The following is a 21,151-nucleotide window of genomic DNA, read 5'->3' as shown; positions in this document are numbered from 1 at the left end:
CTCCTGATCAGAGTAGCTTGGCTGGCTCCAATCACCCTCCCTTGTCCACTGGGCTTGCTTTGATGTGCCCTGGGCAGGGCACTGGGCAGGAAGGAGACTCCTCACATGATCCAGCTTAATCCTCCTCTTCTCCCTTCCCAAGGCTGCACGTTGCAGAAAGACCGCTGCAGCAATGCAGACCAAAGGGGGCCCACGGTGGGCAAGAAGGGCCCTGCTCCTCGGCATCCTCTGGGCTACTGCACACTTGCCTCCCCCAGGTGCCTCCCTGCCCCAACGTCTTCCAAGGGCTACAGGTAGGTGGATGCTGGGGTCAGCTACCCCTGCTGCTGCTGCCACATATGGATAAACAGACAAAGAGAGGGAAATCTTACTTGACTCACTTTTGCTTATGCTTCCTGCTGTATTTGCTCTGAGTTTTAGCATTTGGTAGGCTATCAAACACTTTTGATCCTTCGAATAAGTTCTCAAAGATAGCTCTGAAATCATTCACAGACGTCATGAAGCAGGAGAGTCTTCAGTTTTTATTGTTGGAGACTTCATCATGGAAAAAGAAATCTTTCATCCTAGCAATTCTCTCTGCAACAGTGGATGATTCTTTGTGGGCCTTGGGCTTTGCGGACAACTTGGGCTCTGAAATGGGAAAATGAAATTGTACAGATATTAGGAATCTTTATCTTCAAAAAACAGTTTCTAATTGAGGAGGAAAAGGGGTTCAGAATTCCCTTTTATTAATGAAGCAGACAAGGAAGACTGATTTCGTTATTTCCTCTTTTTAATTCACCTGCTATCATTATCTTATTTCATTTAAAGCACCTCTTTCAGGTCCCAAAGACTAATTTTTTTTTTAAGGATCTACAATTACATCATATTCAAAAGTGATTTAATCCCACACTTCCTGTTTTTTTAAGGAATTTCTCTTTGTGGGCTTGGAATGTGTGACTCGAACATCCTTCAAATTTTCACCTCCTTTTCCTTACCAGGAAATAGCACCCAATGTGTTATGTCCCCATCTTCGGAGTTTCCTGAAGGGTTTTTCACAAAACAGGAGCGTGCAGATGGAGGCATCATAATCTACTTCCTAATTATCCTTTACATGTTCATGGCCATGTCTATTGTCTGTGATGAGTACTTCCTACCCTCCTTGGAAATCATCAGTGAATGTAAGTAGCTGGAAATCTTCTCTACAACTTTCCAGAACAGTAGTGCCACACACATATACAGCTGTCTTTGGAGTAGCTCCGCAGCAATCCTGTCCATCTCAACTGGCTGCAGAACACTGACTCCTGTGTCGTGGTGTCCTGTACCTTGAGGGACTGGTGTGAGTATGGTTTTTCTTGGTAGTTAATGTGCAGCAGAACATCTTTAAATGAGTACAGAGCAACTATTGTTATACTGCCTATCTCCAGAAACTTGCAGTTTGTCTATCATACTGCCTAGCTGTTTGTTAGTAAGCTGTTCCACGTTTCATACACATGCACTTGGTACATACTCCTAATACACTGGACTTCTAATACCTGCCATCAAATACTTCAAAAATTTTTTTCATTTTTACTCTAAAATCTCTGTAACTTTTTTAAAGGTAGATGATAAACAAATACCTTTAAGGACCGCCCTCCTCCCTCTTCCTTTCCCAGCCTCCTACCAGTAAGGAAACTAATTCATGTTTATGAACCAATAAATAAATAAATAAGTCCTGCATTTTCTGTAAAGTGCCCTTCGGCATCAGGTAATTAAACATTAAGCTCAGTTACTGGTTTCTGGAAATAAGATCTGCCAAGCCCCTCAGTTCTACCCCTTCAATCATGTATACCGCCCAGAATTCTGAGCACAGACCTTACATTAGCACACTGGTCCCTAAAATCAGGATATCAGTGATGTTTTATGCCAAATAAGCGAAAGTGCCAGCGTTTCCAGTCTCTGTCTCCTGCTTAATTAGTTTAATTGGTTGAGCATGCTCACTTCAGGGAAGGTCAAAGTTAAGGGTTAGATTTCCCACTGCGTACTCCCAGGACTGCACAGAAATAGCATCCCCCCGCCATACACACACACACACACACACACACACTGCTAGCATTTCTTCACAGGGAAAGAGCATGAATGTAAACTCTCCCTTCCTCCCTTTTCTCATGGTCCCATCCCCCACCCCTGCTGAAATACAAGTCATTTTCTCTCTTGTTCAGTGCAGTACAGCAGTATCCTTAGGACTTAAAACAGGATCTGGCAATAGCAGAGGCACTCAGCACCTATTTCTCTAATGAAAAATAATTATAGAACAGGTCAGCGTAAGTTTATTATAATTATTATTTAACTTATACATATAGTTTCACATTGATACTACATTTGACATTGACATTGATAGTTTTCCTTAATAGAAATTAAATTACTTTAACATAATACTTTTACTTAGACTGATGAAATGCAAGCAGAATAGAAGAAAAAACAAATTCCTCTACATTTCTATCACCCAGAGACCCCCACAGTTATCATTTGGTGTATTTCCTTTCAGTCTTTTAGATCTTGCTACATATACAATTTGAGGTCGTTTCCTTTTCCTAAGATAATATTTGATCATGTACATTTCCCTATATTATTGAATACCCTTCAAAAACATGACTTTTCATGGCAGCACAATAGTTCCTGATTCTGGAAACGATTTGAGCACCTAACACTGGCTTTTATACATAATAAGCACCCAGTAGAAATTTATCACAATTTTTAAAATTATTAATCTTATTAGACATTTGAGTTTTAATTTTTTGTTCTAAATGATGTTATGCCCATACTTGTACCAAATCTTTGCAAACTTCTCTGATCATTTCCTGATAAAGATACAGAGCTATGCATATTTTAAGCTTTATATTATACATTTCCAAAAGCATTTCACAAAGGGTGTGCCAACGAAAACCTCCACAATGTGTGGTAGCTTCCATTCCAGAAAACCATGAATAATGCCTTTTTTAAAAATAATTCTTATTGGGATCATTTTAAATATCTTTGTTAATTGCTTTCAAATGGAAGTTATTTTATAAAATTTGTATTTATCTTACTATTTGTGAGGTTGAAAATTTTATATGTGTATTAAAATTTCTGGTTTTGCTTTTGTGTTTTTTGCCCATGTTCTAATACGGGAGTATTTGTCTTTTACTTACTGATTTCCAAGATTTTTTTTAATATAAGGGTATTAACTCTTTCTAATATAATTTTTATATGATATACTTTTTATGGTTTGTTTGGTTTTGTATTTTATGTGTTTATCACATTGAAGTGTACTTTTTTATTTTTTTTTTGAAGTGTACATATTTTTAAGTAAATTTACAAATATTTTCCTTATGACTCCCCTTTTGGTTTTATACCTAGAAATACCTTTTTATCCCTAGGTCAGAAAAATTGTCATCTTTTCTTCTACTTACAGTTTCTTTTTTTTTAAACATTTATTTATTTATTTATATTTAATATTTTTATTTCTTCCACCAAGAAGTTGTTTTGCTATAGGATACAATGCTATTTTTTCCAAAAGTTGATCCATTTTCTATGCTCTCAACTCTATACTCTATTCTAATGATCTATTTGTTCATGTTTGTGCCAGTACCACACTTCTCATTAGAAAAACTAAATCATATTAATTATATAAAATTAAGAAATTAAAAATTCAAGGTACCATATCCCCACTTAGAATCCTTCTCTTCCTGGAAAACAAACAAACAAAAGAATCACTTTTTTTTTGCTTGTTTTTCGTTTTCACATTTCCAAACAATGATTTGAGTGAAAGAATAAATCCATCAAGAATTTTTTAAATAAAAACCTGTCTTGGGAGTGGTAAATAAACAGATAACTTTCTAGCCCTGCAGAAGAAACTACTGCATTAAAATTTAGATTGCTACTTCAAAATAATCTTCATTAAGCAACTTCATAAAATATCTATAATAATGATTTCCACCATGCCATTTGTGGAATTACTTTGGAATATCATCAGCAAACATTCATTTCTCAAGTGAATAGCTCTTTGCTCTGAAGTGTAACACAGTAGCTATTATGGATGTGTGATTGATGGATGCCCACATCACTGCCAAATCTTCAGCTGCTAAGAATTGACCCCGGTCTTCAGCATTGAAAATGCTGGCAATGAAATGAAATGGAAATAGTGCTAGCTGGATTCATTTTTTAAATGCCTCTAAATTAATTCTGTCGTTTCTCTTTCCAAGGTCTTAGTATGGTCTTGTCCAAATTAGGACATCAACAATAAAAAACAATTTCTCTGGAATTTCTTTACATCCACAGAAACTAACTTCAGAAAGTCTGCAAATGCTTTACATTTCCCCATAGTTCTTTGACAAGCTATAATAGTTCCACCCAACTAATAAGTATTAATATAATCCTCTAAACAATTTACAGAGCATTCTACAATGTACTGGAATGCTATTAACTATTTATATACTTATTATAGTTATTTATCATAAAACAATTATAGAAGACCAAGCATGGTTCTAAATTAAACATATATGATTATATTTAGTCTTCACAGAAACCCTATAAAGTAGGGACTATTAGATTGGTTTTACTAATGAAAAAAACCGAGGCTGAGAGAATATATAATTTCTCAAGACTACACAGCCAGTACACAGGAGAGCCCTGGTTTCTCTAATGCCAAAACCCAAGAATGTTTTCAATTGCTGTGTGATATAATTTTACACGTCCTTGTTTGAGATTAGCTGCCGTAATATGGTTGTTTCAGAAGAACTGTTCTTTCTGAACAATTTTAAAAGGTATTTTTCCTCCCAAGGGCACTGAAAATTTTGACCACAAAAATACATCAAATACTCATTGTAACTACAGAGGAAATATACTACAAAATAATGAGAATCCACCAAGTCACTTAAAAAAATCAGTTAAGAATTTTAGCAACCTCCTGGGGGCTGTAAATTAATGTTATAAATGGTAACCTGCAATAATGAGACTCTGAGAACTGAGCATTTTGTCTATGATGTACATGAAATCATAGTACTGTGGAACCAAACCATCATGTATAACGCAATGACTTTCTATGGAGTACATGTCTGAGTCCCAACCTAGGATACAATGGTTGAATTGGCACACCCCTGGCCCACCCCATCACCCCAGGAACCCCTCCTCCAATCACTAACAGTGGTTCATTTGGTTAGCACAAGGGTCCTCAGCAAGGTGAAGACTAGAAAAGGCTCAGGACTGGAGTCTCCATGCAGGGGATAAGTTGGAAGTGGTGGAGGGCAGAGCCTCTTGCTGACGCCCTGGCCAGGGCCAACTCAGGCAAGTGTAGCTGTCTCTGTCTGTAGCTATATATGCTGGTCTGTCAATTACCATTAGAACCACCACCACTTGAGGCTTTCAACAAGGATCTTTCCCTTTCTTGCTCAACTCATGACCATCAAAGTCACACAACCTCTCCTCCCCACCTCAAAACTGGAAAAGCAAGCACATACCCTGAGACATTCTGCTGTCATCTTAACTATGTAGAACCAATACAAGAAAATGTTGTTGCTATACCCCCTTCCTCTAATCCTATTTTCTCTTTTATCCATTTAAGTTCTAAAGGAAAAGAGACTAAAGATGATTCTTTGAACACATTTATATATAATATAAACTACATTAACTTGTAGCCCAAATAGTAGGACTATTACCTCTCATCTTTATAAGCAGTTCATTTTTAGAAACACAAAAGTTCAGTATAAAGTCAAAACAAACCTTTTTATGTATTGTTTTAACATGTAATGGGGATCTCCTAGAGTTATTTAACCACTGTTTAAATCATCTTTCTTTAACTTTTCCTAAGCTAATTAGAGAGAAACATGAGAACCCCTAGTGACTGGTCACTTGATATAGCCCAAAGTCCACAATGAGCTAGTTATGAAACTTTTCTTTTTAAATGTTACACTAATACGCTATTCAGTTAGTAGTTCTAATCCCTCCACCATGTTGATCCTTTGAAGTATAACATGTCTTAAGTGAAAATGATCTTAGTAAGGTTTTCAGAAACATACTTAAATAAAATATTTACTTTTTTATTAAAAAATTATTCTTATTCACTCTGCTTTGAGCTAATATTTGCCCATGTTCTACTTTGTGTTTCAGAAATAGACAATAAGAAAGAAAGGCAAGTTTTAATTCCAGGTAGAATTAATTCTAAATTGATAAAATTGAAAGGGAGTGGAATAATTCTGTGAGTATGGCATTTGGATAGCGGACAGTTTCAGGGGATTGTTTGATTCTTAATCCTTATGAAATTTACAGAGGCAAAGCCTTTCCAAAGAACAAAGAATCTAAGAATAGCACTTCCTCCCTGCCACACAGGCACTCATTCTCCTCTTAAGAGCATTTTCATCCTCTTTGTTTTTCTTCTCCCTCTGATCTAAACTAATCTAAATTTAAAATAGAAATAAATACATTGTGGTCACCTTGGATTGCATCTAAATCTACCCCAGGTATATGGATCTAAATAAGTGCTAAGTGGTCTGGATATTACCAAGATGCTATTCAGGAACAGGCAATGATGATGATGATGATAATAATAAAGCTATGTATTAATCTCTTCACTTACATGGGTAACAGAAAGAGCAGCTTTTTAAATTCAAAAAGGTCTAGCTGCCCATCCCATCTCTGCAACTACTACCTATGTGACTTTGGGCAAGTTATGGAGACAAAACTCAGGTAATTGTGAGCTTTGGAGATAAAATGTCTTACATATGCTTTATATGATAGACTTAGCACAAGTGGAAATTAATTAATATTAAAGCTGTTAGATTAGGCCATGGGGGAGTCTTTCTTTTTCAGTGGAATCAGGCCTTTCAAAACATTACACAGAATTTCAGAATTTATTCCATTATAGCTCAGACAAAATATGAGATGATAACTCTAAAGTACTTCAAATGTTTTTATTTCCTGTTAAAAGCACCACAGAGATATACATGCAGTTGTACATTGAGGGGCTAGGCATTTATTTCAATGATGCTGACTTCACTCAAAACATTTCTAGAATATATTTGGAATTAGTATCAGAACCAATTTTGCAAATCATAAAAGACATTGGTTTGCTGTCATACTTCATTTTGAATAGAATTACTCAGCATGACTACCCACCCTAGTCACTAGAGTTGGGTCTGAATGACTTTTAATTGCTTCCAAAATTCAAATCCATTCACAAGGCATGAAAATTTGCTATCACTGAGGACTTTACAAAATTGTGCCAGAAGACATCAAATTGCTTATAGCCTTCTCTTGTAACTCTATTAAACGCACATTGTGAAAAGAACTGGAAATACATAAAGAACGGTAGCGGTGGTTAAAATACAATGTTAAAATTATAAATGATCCTCCCCATTGTTTTCTCCTCCATTTTCTAAATTTTCAGCAACAAAGGGGATTTTTATTTATAAAAGGAATTGATTTAACAGTAAGAAGCAGTACAGAGGCTTAAGGCATAGAATTCATATTTTATATTTTTTGTAAAAATTGATAATATTAGAAGATACCTAAATATTGTGTAGTCCAACCCTCCATTTTACAGATGGCAAAATACAAGACTTGTCTGAATGACTTATCTAAAGTCTCACATCAAGGTAGTGGCAAGGCCAGAAGCCAGGTCTCCATTTTAGTTTAAAACTCTTTCTACTATATTTCCAGAAGAGGATTTTCAAAAACCGTTACAAACTTTCCAACATGGTATCAGAGAAGAGAACATGCTTAAGAAAAAGTCTGATGAGTTCCAGTAATCAGTTCATTATCATAAAGTTGCACTTTATATAAACAATGTAATATCTAAACCTATAAAGAAAACTCACCTTGAACATTTCTACTATATCCTGAAGGAAATATGATTATTCCTTTAGAGTAATAGAGAGGGAAAAAAGTAATAGCTCTTGGGAAAGGGGGGAAACCAGAACAATTTATCTTTAATAATAAACTATAGCAGAGAGAAATGCTACCCAAGGGTCAGTGAAGACAAAGCCAGTCGATTCTAAAGTTCAAAGGTATAAAGCATTTTATAAAATATGCTCAGAACCTTAAGATATAACTTGTTAAAATATCTTTGAAGTTTTACACATCCATCTGTACAGAACCTTTCTTTTCATAACTCAAATAGAGCCCAGTGAATAGCAACAAGCTTTATTGTTACTGCCTTTTGAGAGTGAAAGTGCTCAAAAGGGCCACCTATTTTCCTACCTTGCAACAGCCGGATGGATCACCCTTTCTCTCTCAAGACTGAATTTTTCTAATGAAGCATTCTTCAGCCAGCATTAAATGAAGATTGGCCATTCACACTTCAGCTGCCCTGAGTTTAGACAGTTATTTCAAGATAAAGCACTTTGTTCTTTTTCAATTTCCTCCACATATTATCAAGCCCTGGTTTGATTTGAGAAGAGAATTCATGGTAATATCACTAAATTTATACATTCTCTGGAATATGCTGGAAAACGTCCAAATTATTCCTGACTCCCATTAGCTATTTTCCCCCTAGCAAGGAATGGAACAGTGGTAGTTATGTACCAGTGCCATGAGGCAGGAAAGAAAATGACTCAATTGTCCCCCATAATTGGCCTAAGTGCCATTCTTATATTATATTGAGTTTCTGTGATGAAACAGAAATAGCACTGGGTTTAGAAGCAACAGACTTGTGGTTTATGCCCTAATTCCTCACATTTAAGATCCTTGCTCTCCATGTAACTTTTAGTTACTTAACCTTCTGGACCTGTTTCTTTATCTGTAAAATGGAAATACCACCACTCACATCTGAGGATAGCTGAGATGATTAAATTATGTACATGATCATGAATGGTATACCATGAATGTAAGATATTATTTACTTCATACATAAAATGAAAAAGTTAAGAACAGAACAATATGCTTCATCTTGTTCTATTTTAAGTTTCATGGCCAATTGGTCCTACTACATATCAGAGTTGTAGTAAGAGTATAAATACGATATACTATATATATACTACATATTTATATGTAAAATTACTCTAAGCAGTATAAGAAATGCTATGAAATGTCACTTACATAAATGATTACTTCTCTCTCTTCATTAGTCACTACAAGTAGATGATCATCAAGCAAGGTGACCAAAGGAAAATAGTAAGGAATAGGATAGAGAGCCTGGATTAGATAATTCCGACTACCCTGAGAGGATTTTTCACAATGGAGGCTTAACAGGTGGCCCAACAAGCTGGTTGGGCCTCTGAGACCAGATGATCTCATGGGGATAAAAAAGATGACTGCGGCTGGTATTACCAGCAAGCAATATTGTGGATGTCTTTCCAAGCACTTCCCATATTCTTCACAATAAAAGCCCAAGTCCTTGCTAGGATCCACAAGGCCTTACATGATCTAGCCACCTATTACCTTTGACCTCATCATCTACAGCTCTCCTTCACACACTTTATTCCAGACACTCCAGTCTTTTTCTGTTTCTTGAACACGCAGGCTAGCTTCTACCTCAAATTCTTTGCACTCACTCCATCTGCCTAGAATACTCCTGGGTCTATGTGAGGTTAACTCCCTCACTTTGAAGTCTTTGTTAAGTTACCATCTCAGTGAAGTCCTTTCTGGTTACCCAATCTAAAATTACAATCTTTCCTCCATGACATTTTATATCCCCCCACCCTGCTTTTGCTCCTAACATAATACATAGTTTTCTTATCCTGTCTGTTCTCACTATAATTAAATTCCAGAAGATGAGAAACATTTGTCTGTTTTGTTGCTGCCACATTCCTAGCACATAAAAAAAGCATCTGGCATACTAGGTAGTCAATAGATAAATAACAAATAAATGAACAATAGTCAGGTGTTCCAGTTATCTACGGCTGCTTAACAAATCACCCCAAAACTATTAGCTTAAAAGAACAATCATTTCATACCTCTCACAGCTTTGGGGGTTTACTGGCCTCAGCTGAGTGGTTCTTGCTTGAGGTCTCTCATGCAGTTATAGTAAGAAGAGAGGACTAGAATTATCTGAAAACTCCCTCCTTCACATGTCTGGTGCCTGGGATGGGAAGATTCAAAACTGGGGGGCTGCACCAGCCAGGGTTCCTCAGGGATCTCTATTTCTATGTGGGCTCTTCACAAGGTCTTTCCAGTATGGTAGCCAGGGTTTTTATGCGATCACTTAGGGCTCTGAAGCAAATGTTCCTAGAGAGAGAAAACCATGAGAAAGTTTTGTCACCTTTTATGCCCTAGCTTCAGAAATATTACGGCTCTGCCATACTGTTAGTCAAAGCAGTCACAAAGGCTCATCTAGGCTCAGATGATGTAAACATAAACTCCACCTTGTTTTTTGTTTTGGTTTGGTTTTTTGATAGGGAATGGAGAAGTTCTGGAAAATCATGTGGGCAGAAATATCGTAGCTATTTTTGTTTTGTTGTCACACTGCCAACAACAAAAGGAATCAGTAATGTCAAAGGTAGATGTCTCAGCAGAGAAGTAGAATCTGATGTGGACCTGAGAGTGAGCGACAGGTAACGGTCCCCACAGGCAAGAATAAGGAAATACTGACCACAGGTGAACGGGACTCAACAAAGCACACCAGAGTTTGAGAGTCTGGAAAGACTGAGTGTCAAATATCAGTAGATATAGCAAACAATAAAAACATCAACAAAGGATTGCTATCAAAGCCTTGGAAACCTGAGTTTTAGTTCTAACTTTGACACTAGCTTTCTGACCTAGGGTAAATAATGCCTAGCACGCTGCCTCTATTGGCTATTTTCCAGCTAAAGTTAATATTAGTGATTTTCTGTGAAGGTGTAGCTTTGATATATGTATCTATTTAGTTATAAAGACATACTTTCATTTGTCACTTTACCAGGCATAACATAATCTCGTTTGTCTTCAGCCTTTGGATTGTCCCAGAATGTTGCAGGTGCAACTTTTATGGCAGCCGGTAGTTCAGCTCCTGAATTGGTTACTGCTTTCCTAGGTAAATATTGCTCCTTATATTTTTTCTTACTCCATGTGATTTGATCTTCTCCAAGTCAATACTAACTGAGCTACGATCTTGCTTATAGGTGTATTTATCACAGAGGGCGATATTGGCATTAGCACCATTCTTGGATCTGCAATTTATAATCTCCTTGGCATCTGTGCAGCCTGTGGCTTACTATCTAACGTGGTATGTAAAACAACTTTATTCAACAAAATTTATTGCCTTGACAAATTATAAGAACCGTTCACAGTCTAGAACAAACAAGGCACTAGTAATGCGTTCAATTAAATTTATTAATCGGTAGAAAAACAACATGTATTCAATTTTAAGTTAACCCACAAATACCTCTTGGTCAAATTTATGAAAATCAGACTAGGTTTAGAAACACAATTTTTCTTAAAATTCCTTTCTCTATGCAATATGCAAAAGGCAACAATATTTAGCTACAAATATACAAACAATTTTATTATTGCACTAAGCAAGTACTTGAAGAAGTTACAGTGTAATGGAAAACATTAATTATTTTTATAGGTTTCAACGCTATCATGTTGGCCCCTATTCAGAGACTGTGCAGCATACATGATTAGTGTAGCAGCAGTTCTTGCCATAATATTTGACAACCAAGTTTACTGGTAAGCTTGAATAATCATTATTCTTAATGTAAAACAGTTACAGAGAGGATTTTTATAAAATTCTGATGGTTTAGTAACATTTCTTTTTTTTTCAAAAATGTTATTTCAAGCACTTCTCAATTATCCGCCACTTCCGTACATTTTCCCTGTAGGTCTCTGAGCTAACCCCCTCACCACCATTGCTAGTTGGGTTCTTCTCCCTTCTTTGCAATTCTTTAGTCAAGTCAGTCTTTTTTCTATCTAACCACTGGATATTACCACCCTTCGTTCTCTCCACTGACTTTCTGTTGAGAAGATCTCCCAACTTTTGTTGTCTGTTAAAGCCCTAACAGGTGGCTTCTTCATCTATTGGGTGGTTTACCTTGCTTCCGTTAAAAGTGACCATGGTCACAAGATTGGAGAAGATGACAAAGGAAGTAAAAGTTCCTTTAAATTCCTCCAACTTTCTCCCTGATGTTCATTTAGTAAGAGGAACTATAGCCTTCTTCCTCTAAAAATCAAAAACGTTTAGGTTTCAATATTCAAACCTGTTTGCTTTATAATCTCCCCATGCCTTGCTGTCCCAAGAAAATGAAAAAGGGGGTGACTTAGTGAACAGATAGTAATCGTTTCAGCTAATGAGTAGGTGTTTATCACTACACTAGGAATCTTAACGGATAAAGAAATGTAAAACACAGCCATACGGATTGTACATTGCCCAATGCCAGAGATCACCAGAAAAACAGAAAACACTGTAAACGGCACCCCTCTGGAATACTACAATTTGGCAGTGCTGCATCAATACCTGCTATCAAAACACTTTAAACCTCGCAGGGAGCAAATTTTTTAAATGAATCATCCTGAAATCTAGCCTGTCTCCCAAGGAAAGACTGTTGGTTACAATGGGGATGCTTCTGGGACTTAGCAGTTGTCTGTAAGGGGACAATGACTGTGAGAGCATCCAAGCTAATGCTCCCCCCCATTAGGGAAATCAAGAACTCCGTGCTTTCAAGCTGTAGCAGAGACTCAATGGCTATAAAATAAAAGGTAAATGCAAGGTTCAAATGTGATGGTATTAGCTAATGAAAATCCTTTAAACAGCAAGCCAGAGTACAGGAAAACGGTTCTCAGTGCCTTAGGTATAATTTTATTTTTGAGAACATCCTTGCTTTCTTGTGAATGCAAGCCAAACTCATTTACATTAAAATCTTCGAAAAATCTCTGTATAGCAAACTGAAAGGCTCCAGCCAAAGTCTAATATATTCTGAATATTTTACACAAAATTCCTATACAATTGAAATGAACAGATACTATATGTTCTTATAATTATTATATTCTTCCAATGACCTGAGGTGGAGAATGCCCATCACTATTCATTAGTTTCACTTTTATTTTGAAAGTCTATAATTACTATTATGTTTAAAGAACTTTTTATGCCTGCCATTAGGAAGGATTCTACAAATTAAGACAATGAATTTATAATCTTTGTTTTTGAAATACAGAAAGGACAGTGTCAAGCTTTCAATACATTTTTATTAATGCTGTAACCAAAGGTGGACACATCTGCAAAACCAAAATATATGTAGAACATTTCTGTTCTATTGCTGCATTAGAAAATTAAGCAGATACTGCCCCAAAGCTACTAACTCTAAAATAACTTTCACATTTTTAATTGAAAAACACACAAATTTCTCTAATTTATAGGTATGAAGGAACTTCACTGCTTTTGATATACGGATTGTATGTTTTGGTGCTGTGTTTTGACATTAAAATTAACCAATATATTATAAAGAAATGCAGTCCTTGCTGCACCTGCCTTGCCAAAGCAATGGAAGAGAGAAGTGAACAACAGCCACTGATGGGATGGGAAGATGAGGATCAACCTTTCATCCGTAGGCAATCAAGAACTGACAGTGGAGTATTTCATGAAGATTCTGGCTACTCCCAGCTTTCTATAAGTTTACATGGTCTTAGTCAGGTTTCTGAAGGTAATAACCACATCCTGGCCACTATTAAGTCTATTCACTAGCAAAACTTAATTTCATTTCAATTCATTAAGTACTATATACTTACTATGTAAAAAACACTAAGGGGATTAAGGGATGATCAAGAGGCAGACCTATCCCTAAAGAAGCTTCCAATACTACAGGGGGGAAAAAAAAACCCAAATAGCTAAAATGTGAACACTGTAAAGAGAAACAAATAACGCATAACTGTGGTTCCTAAACGGGACAGATGGTATAAAATTTGATGAGGATGGTTAGATAGGAAAGATTATCACGGAGAAGGGAGCATTAAAACTAAGCCTTGTAGAATAGTAAGATTTTAACTAACAACCTGATTTATGAATAATAAGTAACAGCTATTGAAGTCTAGACTTCAATAGCTGTTACTTATTAGTCATAAGTAAATGATGCAGAGATAAGAGTAAAGAGTATTCCATGGACTGACAAGGAAATAACATGAGCAAAAGGCCTGCTCAAGTACTAACATAACTGGAGCACTGCATGTGCAGAATGGAAGCAGAAGAAAGGTGGATAGAAAGGAAGAGGATACAGTCTTAAATGCTAAATTAAGAGTGTTTGCAGGTTTGTGAGCAGAGAAATTATCAGAACTGAAATATGGGATAAAAGACATGGAGGTCTTTAAGAGGCTACGAAACCAACTGATGTGTTTAACAGATGTCTAGACAAAGTGAAGGCAGGGGGGATACAAGAGAACAGATGTGAGACATTGCAAAGGGAGCATCACCAAGACCAGGCCACTGAAGGGCTACTTGGGAGCAGAGATAATTCTGAGGCTTTTGATCATGACTGATTAAGAAGATGAGAACACCACTTACAAAAACTAGGAATTAAGGAAGAAAAGCTGGTGTGGGAAAAAAGAAAGTAGGAAGGAAACAGTTGAATTTTAAACATGTCATTTGAAGAAGTAGCAAAACACTTAAATAAATATATTTAGTAGGAAGTCGAATTCAGCTATGGCCAGAAATACAAATTTGGTGGTTATTTTTTTTATAAGGTGGTTGTAAGAAACAGATTCTAAATTTTATTTAGTAGACAGGGAACTTATTCTAATTTATTACCTTAAAAAGTTAAAGTATGACTTTTCCCCTTCTTACAAAAATTATAGTTTCTAGTCTTTCAGGCGCAAGAGGTACACACGTCTAAGTTAAATTTTGTAACAAGAAACTCAAAAGAACCAGTCCAAACATTTTTTATTACACTAAAATTATATCTGTTACTTTCTGGCCCATTGGCTGAGGCTTGGCAAAAAATTTTTTATGAGTTATTTTACTAGCATTCGTTGTAATGTGACCTAATATGGGTATAGTATTTTATAAATGCCATACAAATTTTAAACAATTTTAAAGTGAATTCCCCTTTTTATTGAATATATTATTGTCTTCCACTAAGTATTGAATTTAAAAAACATACTCAAGTCTTATAAGTTACATTGTAGATTCTATACTAGTGCCTATTTTCTTAAGGTTCTTTCTAAGAATTGTGGTCAATTCTGTGTTTGGTAAATTAATCAAAGAAAATAATGAAACAAGTCCCCTAAAGACACTTACAATGAGAATTAGAAATATTCAACTTAATAAAAAGATTATGCTATAATTATCTTATACTCCCTAAGTATACATTATGTGATACATAGGGCAGGCTGGAGGTACCATCAATATTGGGAAATGGAAACAACGGGGATAGCTAAGGTAAGACAGCCAGTTAATCCCATAAGCAAAAGTTACTAAAGACCATCCACACTGTAGAAAACCAAGAGATGTTGAACTGACACTTCATAAACATTATGTCTCTAACATACTTAGTGAATGATCCAAGACATTTTGATGGATTTAAGGCCCCAAATCAAGAAACGCTGAGTATCACATTTTACACCGTCAGCCCTGAAGTCTCAATTAGTTTCTTTGCCAGCAATATCAGTAATGAGGTATTCGAATGTTTTAAATAGCCTCTTAAAAACTGATACAGCTAATTTATTTCAATACAGCTGTCTAAATGAACATTTCTAACTTAATTGGCCACTTGAGAAAACTCAAAATCGTTTAATTTTTCCTTAACAGATCCACCAAGTGTTTTCAACATGCCTGAAGCAGACTTGAAAAGAATTTTTTGGGTACTATCCCTTCCCATTATTATACTACTTTTTCTAACCACACCAGATTGTAGAAGAAAGTTTTGGAAAAATTACTTTGTGATAACCTTTTTCATGTCAGCACTGTGGATATCTGCATTTACATATATCCTGGTTTGGATGGTCACAATAACTGGTATGTACCTTAAGCATAAGAGCACAATTTAAAAATAAAATAATCAGTTTTATATAAGAACAAAGCATATATTCACTAAGTGTAGTCTAGTTAAAGAGCAAATTTTTTTTCAGTAAAGACTAAAGATTAGTGCTATTTACAGAAAGATTAAATATTAATACACCAACAAGCTCATTCAGGTTTTGTGAGTTGTATATCACATGTCAACTATATTCTCACTGTTATATACAGCCCAGGGGTACAAGTCAAAGGAATGTACATGTTATAAATGAAATCAAATTCACAGAATGTCTTTCTATTATGCTAATAATTAAATCACATTGCATGGGTGCACAATATAGTCTTTATATTGAATTCCATTCCATAATAAAAAATATAGCAAGGTGCCAGTGTTTTGAGAAAACGATGGGTACTCACTGTTTAACTGGATTACATTTTATTTTGCTTTTTAATATGGGAATATAAACGTAGTATGAAATGAATAAAAAGGGTACAAAATAAAGTTTCATTTTAGGTTTCTACTACCTTCATGATTAAGATTTAACTATTACTGCTTGGTCATAAGTAGCTCTAGTCCCACAGAACTCCTAGTCCAGAAGGAAAAACTGAATATAAACAATGAACAAAAAAATCAGGAATTTCTCCCAGAAAGGTTAAGCTGAATGGACTTATATCATAGGTGAGCAAACCACCACCTGTGTGCCCAAATCACTGAGTCTCCTTTTGAGAGTTAAGTTTTACTGGACACAGTCATGCCCATCAATTTATATATTACCTATGGATGCTTTCACATTACACTGGCAGAGCTGAATAACTGCAACGGAGATCATATAGCCTGCAAAGCCTAAAATAATTACTATCTCACCCTTTCGAAAAAAATTTGCTGACCTCTGACTTTTCTCAAATTAATATATGACTTAGAATAGTATGCTATTCTATTTTTCTTTTACTTTTTTTTTAAGAGTAAGATGAAAAAGTCCAATAGCTTGCATATTAAAACTCTAAATTTTCTCAGACAGATCACATTTGACATTAGGAAAGCAAGAAAAGAACAAAATGAAGTACTAGATCATAGAACAGTCCCCAAGATGATAAATATTAGTGTTATTTATGTACATATGAACTCTGGCAAACCAGTAACAAAATTAACAACCAATTACAATTCCAGTATCAATATATAAGCATGCAATAAATATGCTACTTGAAGTTCTTCTAATTAACATTTTAAGAAAAAAAAATTCTAAAGTAAGTTTTCAATTACAATATTAAGAGCAGTTACAATTACTTTTTTTTTTTAAACTTCCCTCTAGTTCTGTTTCCCAAAATGAATACATTTATGAAAAATGTTGAACTGACATCAGACTTAACACAAGTATTAAACTGGGACCATAAAGTTAGAAAGACTCAAGCCGAATCCTATTCTGTTTTCCTCAGATTTATGATTTCCCAAAGAAAACACTAAACTAAGGTGTGTCACTAAAGTAGGAATTTAAAAACGCATACCGTGTTAACACATGTACAGCTTAAAAACAGCTACAAATAATTTGCTTAAATCTGACCTCTTTAGCAAATGTTTTTAAAAGGGAAAAGAGAAAATGACCAATCTCGTTAGCATATTTTAAGCAACAGCCTTGACAACAGTGGACAGCCAAAACTTCTGTAAGCATACCAGGCAAGGAAATTACTCCTTGGTAGAATTTTGTGTATTAAATATCGATATCTGTCATTAAAAATCTGTGCTACCTGGGTTACCAATTCACCAATATTATTCAAATATTTTGGTAGCTAAAATCTAAGTAAATACATATTGGTTCTCAAATCTAAATATGCCTATTTTCTTTTTCAGGAAAGAAATATCTGAAATATCTGCAGAGAACAGTTAGCGAATCTATAAGATTTGTAACTTGTAATATCTATGTTTATTTCAGGGGAAACATTAGAAATTCCAGATACAGTAATGGGCCTTACTTTATTAGCAGCAGGAACAAGCATACCAGACACGATTGCAAGTGTGTTGGTTGCAAGAAAAGGTAAGAAGTAGGTCCCTCAAGCTGCAGTGCCCTTCTTAAAAGCCTGGCTGAAATACACTGAGCAAAGGTAACTTTAAAATATTTATTTCCTCAGTAACATACTTTGAAGAAAAAAAAAGGAGTGACTCAGAGGAAGGATTTACTATTTAATAGCAGATTAATTTCACTAAATCTAATCGCCCAAGTAATATTCATCTGAAATGTGCATTAAATCATAACCATGTTAGAATGAAAAGCAACAAGTAATCTACATACCTTATTGAAAAATGGTTTAATAAATAAAGATAATTATTATTAGATAAATAAATGTTAAGACTTTAAATACTAACCCCCCAAAATTTAAAAATACAAATTCATTAAGACTTTTCCTCTAATACAACAATTTTCCAAAACAAACAGAGAAAGTATCCAGTGTTTTTTCTTATGAAGCTTATTAATAAAATACAGTATTGGTGTGCATATTTTAACAACATTCTTTTTTTTTAACAGGCAAAGGAGATATGGCTATGTCTAACATCGTGGGATCCAATGTGTTCGATATGTTGTGCCTAGGAGTTCCATGGTTTATTAAAACTGCATTTATAAATGCATCTGCTCCTGTAGAAGTGAACAGTAGAGGACTAACTTACATAACCATCTTTCTCAACATTTCAATTATTTTTCTTCTCTTAGCAGTTCACCTTAATGGCTGGAAACTAGACAGAAAGTTGGGACTAGTCTGCCTATTATTATACTTGGGGCTTGCAACATTATCAGTTCTGTATGAACTTGGAATTATTGGAAATAATAAAATAAGGGGCTGTGGTGGTTAATGTTATGTGGAAAATGTGAATGATGGGGAAGGGCAGAGAAGGAAAACTCCATTTCTCCATTTAAGTCAAATAAAAAATATTCTGAACTTTAGAATCTAAAACTTACTTACAGTAATTCTTTATCACCAAGAAAAATTTAAAACCAACCAAAATCATATCCTAATTTGTCTGAGCCCTTTCTTTTCAAGGACAATTACATATATTAAACAGAAGTTTTGAAAAAACCATCTATGTTTTACCTTACAATAAGTTGATAAAAGCTGGGGACACTTGAACAAACAAATCCCACTATGCAGAACTGAAAATAACAAGAAAATGGCTTATTTCATTAAAAATAGTATAACCATTCATTTAAACTGAATGACCAGACTTGCTGTCTTTAAAAATCCAAACTTGAGATTAACAAAAATCACAGTATATTAACACTATACTGTTAAAAGCTGGTGGGAGTTTTAAAAGTTCATCTTTACAACTTTTGTAAGCATACAGTATTACTTAAAAAAATGACTTTTACTAGGAGATTCAGCAAAACAGATGTAAGAATGTTCCAACCGTGGTTTCAAATTATGCATTACGATCCAAGCGAACATCAATTTCTCTGCCACTGATTTTTATGCCATTCATTATTCTGCAGGCTTTTTCAGCTGATTCTGGGGAGTCAAATCTGACCGTTCCACAGCCTTTTGACTTTCCATTCTCCATTTTTATTTCTGCAAACATTACATGACCTATAAAATAAAAATTATAGAATTACTAGTCTGTTTAAACAGGTTCCATTTCACTACACAGGTTTGAAATTTCTCGTAGCCAATGAAATGATACTTGGCTAAAAACATCAATGATTTTAAAACAGCGCATCATATAAGCATTATTCTCATCATTTTATATTCTGAATATAATGCAATTCATATAAAGTAATGAATATATACAGGTTATAATATACAAAATTGAAATCAAAATAAATTTGCTTAGGATTTAATATTTTATTAAAATAAAAATTTTTAATGTTAAATCCTTACTTCTAAAGTGAATTTTATAGCAAGATAAGGTAAGCTAGCACAAAATGACACCAAGTCACCATGCCTAATAACAAACTTACAAATTCAAACAAAATTATTTTTAGAAAAACAATTGCTCTTTTATGCCCAATCCCCTAATCTCTCTTCCCTCCCTTTTATCCTCCATTTCACTCTTTTATCCCTGAAAACAGTAGCAACTGCCCAGAAATTTAATTTTTACCAGGCCACAAAGAGCTCCGCTAATTCTGCTTTTCAACCACAGTGCCAAAGTCATTTATTCAATATGACAATTTGAACTCCACATGTAAGAGTGGCACCAAGTATATTACAGAAACAGGCATGGACGAGATACTGTAGATTTAAATCAATAAAAGTAGAAAACAGTGATGATAAGAGCACAAAGAAGAACCTTAGAGAAACTTCCAGGAGGAGGAAAACCAGACAATGGTTCTGTTTATAGTTAATATCATTACTGACTCTATACAGACTGGTATTTGAAATAAATGAATACATTTATCAAAATACGTAGCCATAAAAATCCATCATCCAAACCAGAAACTTCAGAGAGTAAAAGAGAGAGTTAATAATAATTACCACAAATAACAGATGTAAACATTGAGACTATCCCCAGGCATACAAGGATGTATGATAACCCAGTTCACACAGATTTAGATGTGAGGTGACTACTTGCCATGTTTCCCTCCCGTTGAATATTATAGTTGCCAGATCACTATGGGCTAATTTTAGTCTGGCAATAAAATCAAACAGTCAGACATATTTAGTTCTATAAAGGGACAAAAAAAGGAAAAGGGGGGAAGGTAAAAGAAAAGGGCTTGGGCTTCCCTGGTGGCGCAGTGGTTAAGAACCCACCTGCTAATACAGGGGACACAGGTTCGAGCCCTGGTCTAGGAAGATCCCACAGTCCGCGGAGCAACTAAGCCCGTGCACCACAACTACTGAGCCTGCACTCTAGAGACTGCGAGCCACAACTACTAAGCCCACGTGCCACAACTACTGAAGCCCGCACGCCTAGAGCCTGTGCTCTGCAACAAGAGAAGACACTGCAATGAGAAGCCTGCGCACTGCAACGAAGAGTAGCCCCCGCTCGCCGCAACTAGAGAAAGCCCACGCGCAAAGACCCAATGCAACCCAAAATAATAAATAAATTAATTAATTTAAAAAAGGGCTTATCAAAAAATTGCATAAGCCCTTTCCAGGCGATGGGATGAACTTTTAATCCCAATGCATGAGTAAGATTTTTTTTTCCTGTTTAAATTTTGATCTGAATGATTTCTACAACATCCTAGGCTACTTTTCTTCTTTTGTTTATTCATCCATCCCCGCCCTGCCCCATTACTGCGTTTTTTAAAAACCAACTGATAGGTAATCACTCACCCACTCAATACTAATTAAATGGTTCAAGTTAATAAATATCACACT

The 21,151-nt window shown here is 35.3% G+C and overlaps 2 protein-coding genes across 3 annotated transcripts in view; one reads left to right on the top strand and one right to left on the bottom strand.

Moving 5' to 3' along the window:
- Positions 1-99: 99 nt before the first annotated feature.
- SLC24A5 (solute carrier family 24 member 5) lies at positions 100-18,698 on the top strand. Its single transcript, XM_004266754.3, has 9 exons — positions 100-293; positions 981-1,160; positions 10,859-10,942; positions 11,031-11,134; positions 11,480-11,580; positions 13,264-13,547; positions 15,644-15,850; positions 17,779-17,880; positions 18,370-18,698. Exons 1-9 carry the CDS (start codon positions 173-175, stop codon positions 18,690-18,692), a joined length of 1,506 nt encoding a protein of 501 aa, XP_004266802.1. The 5' UTR covers positions 100-172; the 3' UTR covers positions 18,693-18,698.
- Positions 18,339-21,151, bottom strand: part of MYEF2 (myelin expression factor 2) — a 32,336-nt gene continuing 29,523 nt past the window's right edge. For both annotated transcript variants that reach the window (XM_004266753.4, XM_004266751.4), the window contains one exon: positions 18,339-19,420. In XM_004266753.4, coding sequence (XP_004266801.1) covers positions 19,257-19,420 — 164 coding nt within the window. In that variant the 3' untranslated portion in view covers positions 18,339-19,256. The remainder of the gene's footprint in view (positions 19,421-21,151) is intronic.

The sequence above is a fragment of the Orcinus orca genome, chromosome 2 (assembly GCF_937001465.1).
Source record: "Orcinus orca chromosome 2, mOrcOrc1.1, whole genome shotgun sequence".
Classification (NCBI taxonomy): domain Eukaryota; kingdom Metazoa; phylum Chordata; class Mammalia; order Artiodactyla; family Delphinidae; genus Orcinus; species Orcinus orca.
This window is presented reverse-complemented; position numbering and strand designations above follow the sequence as displayed.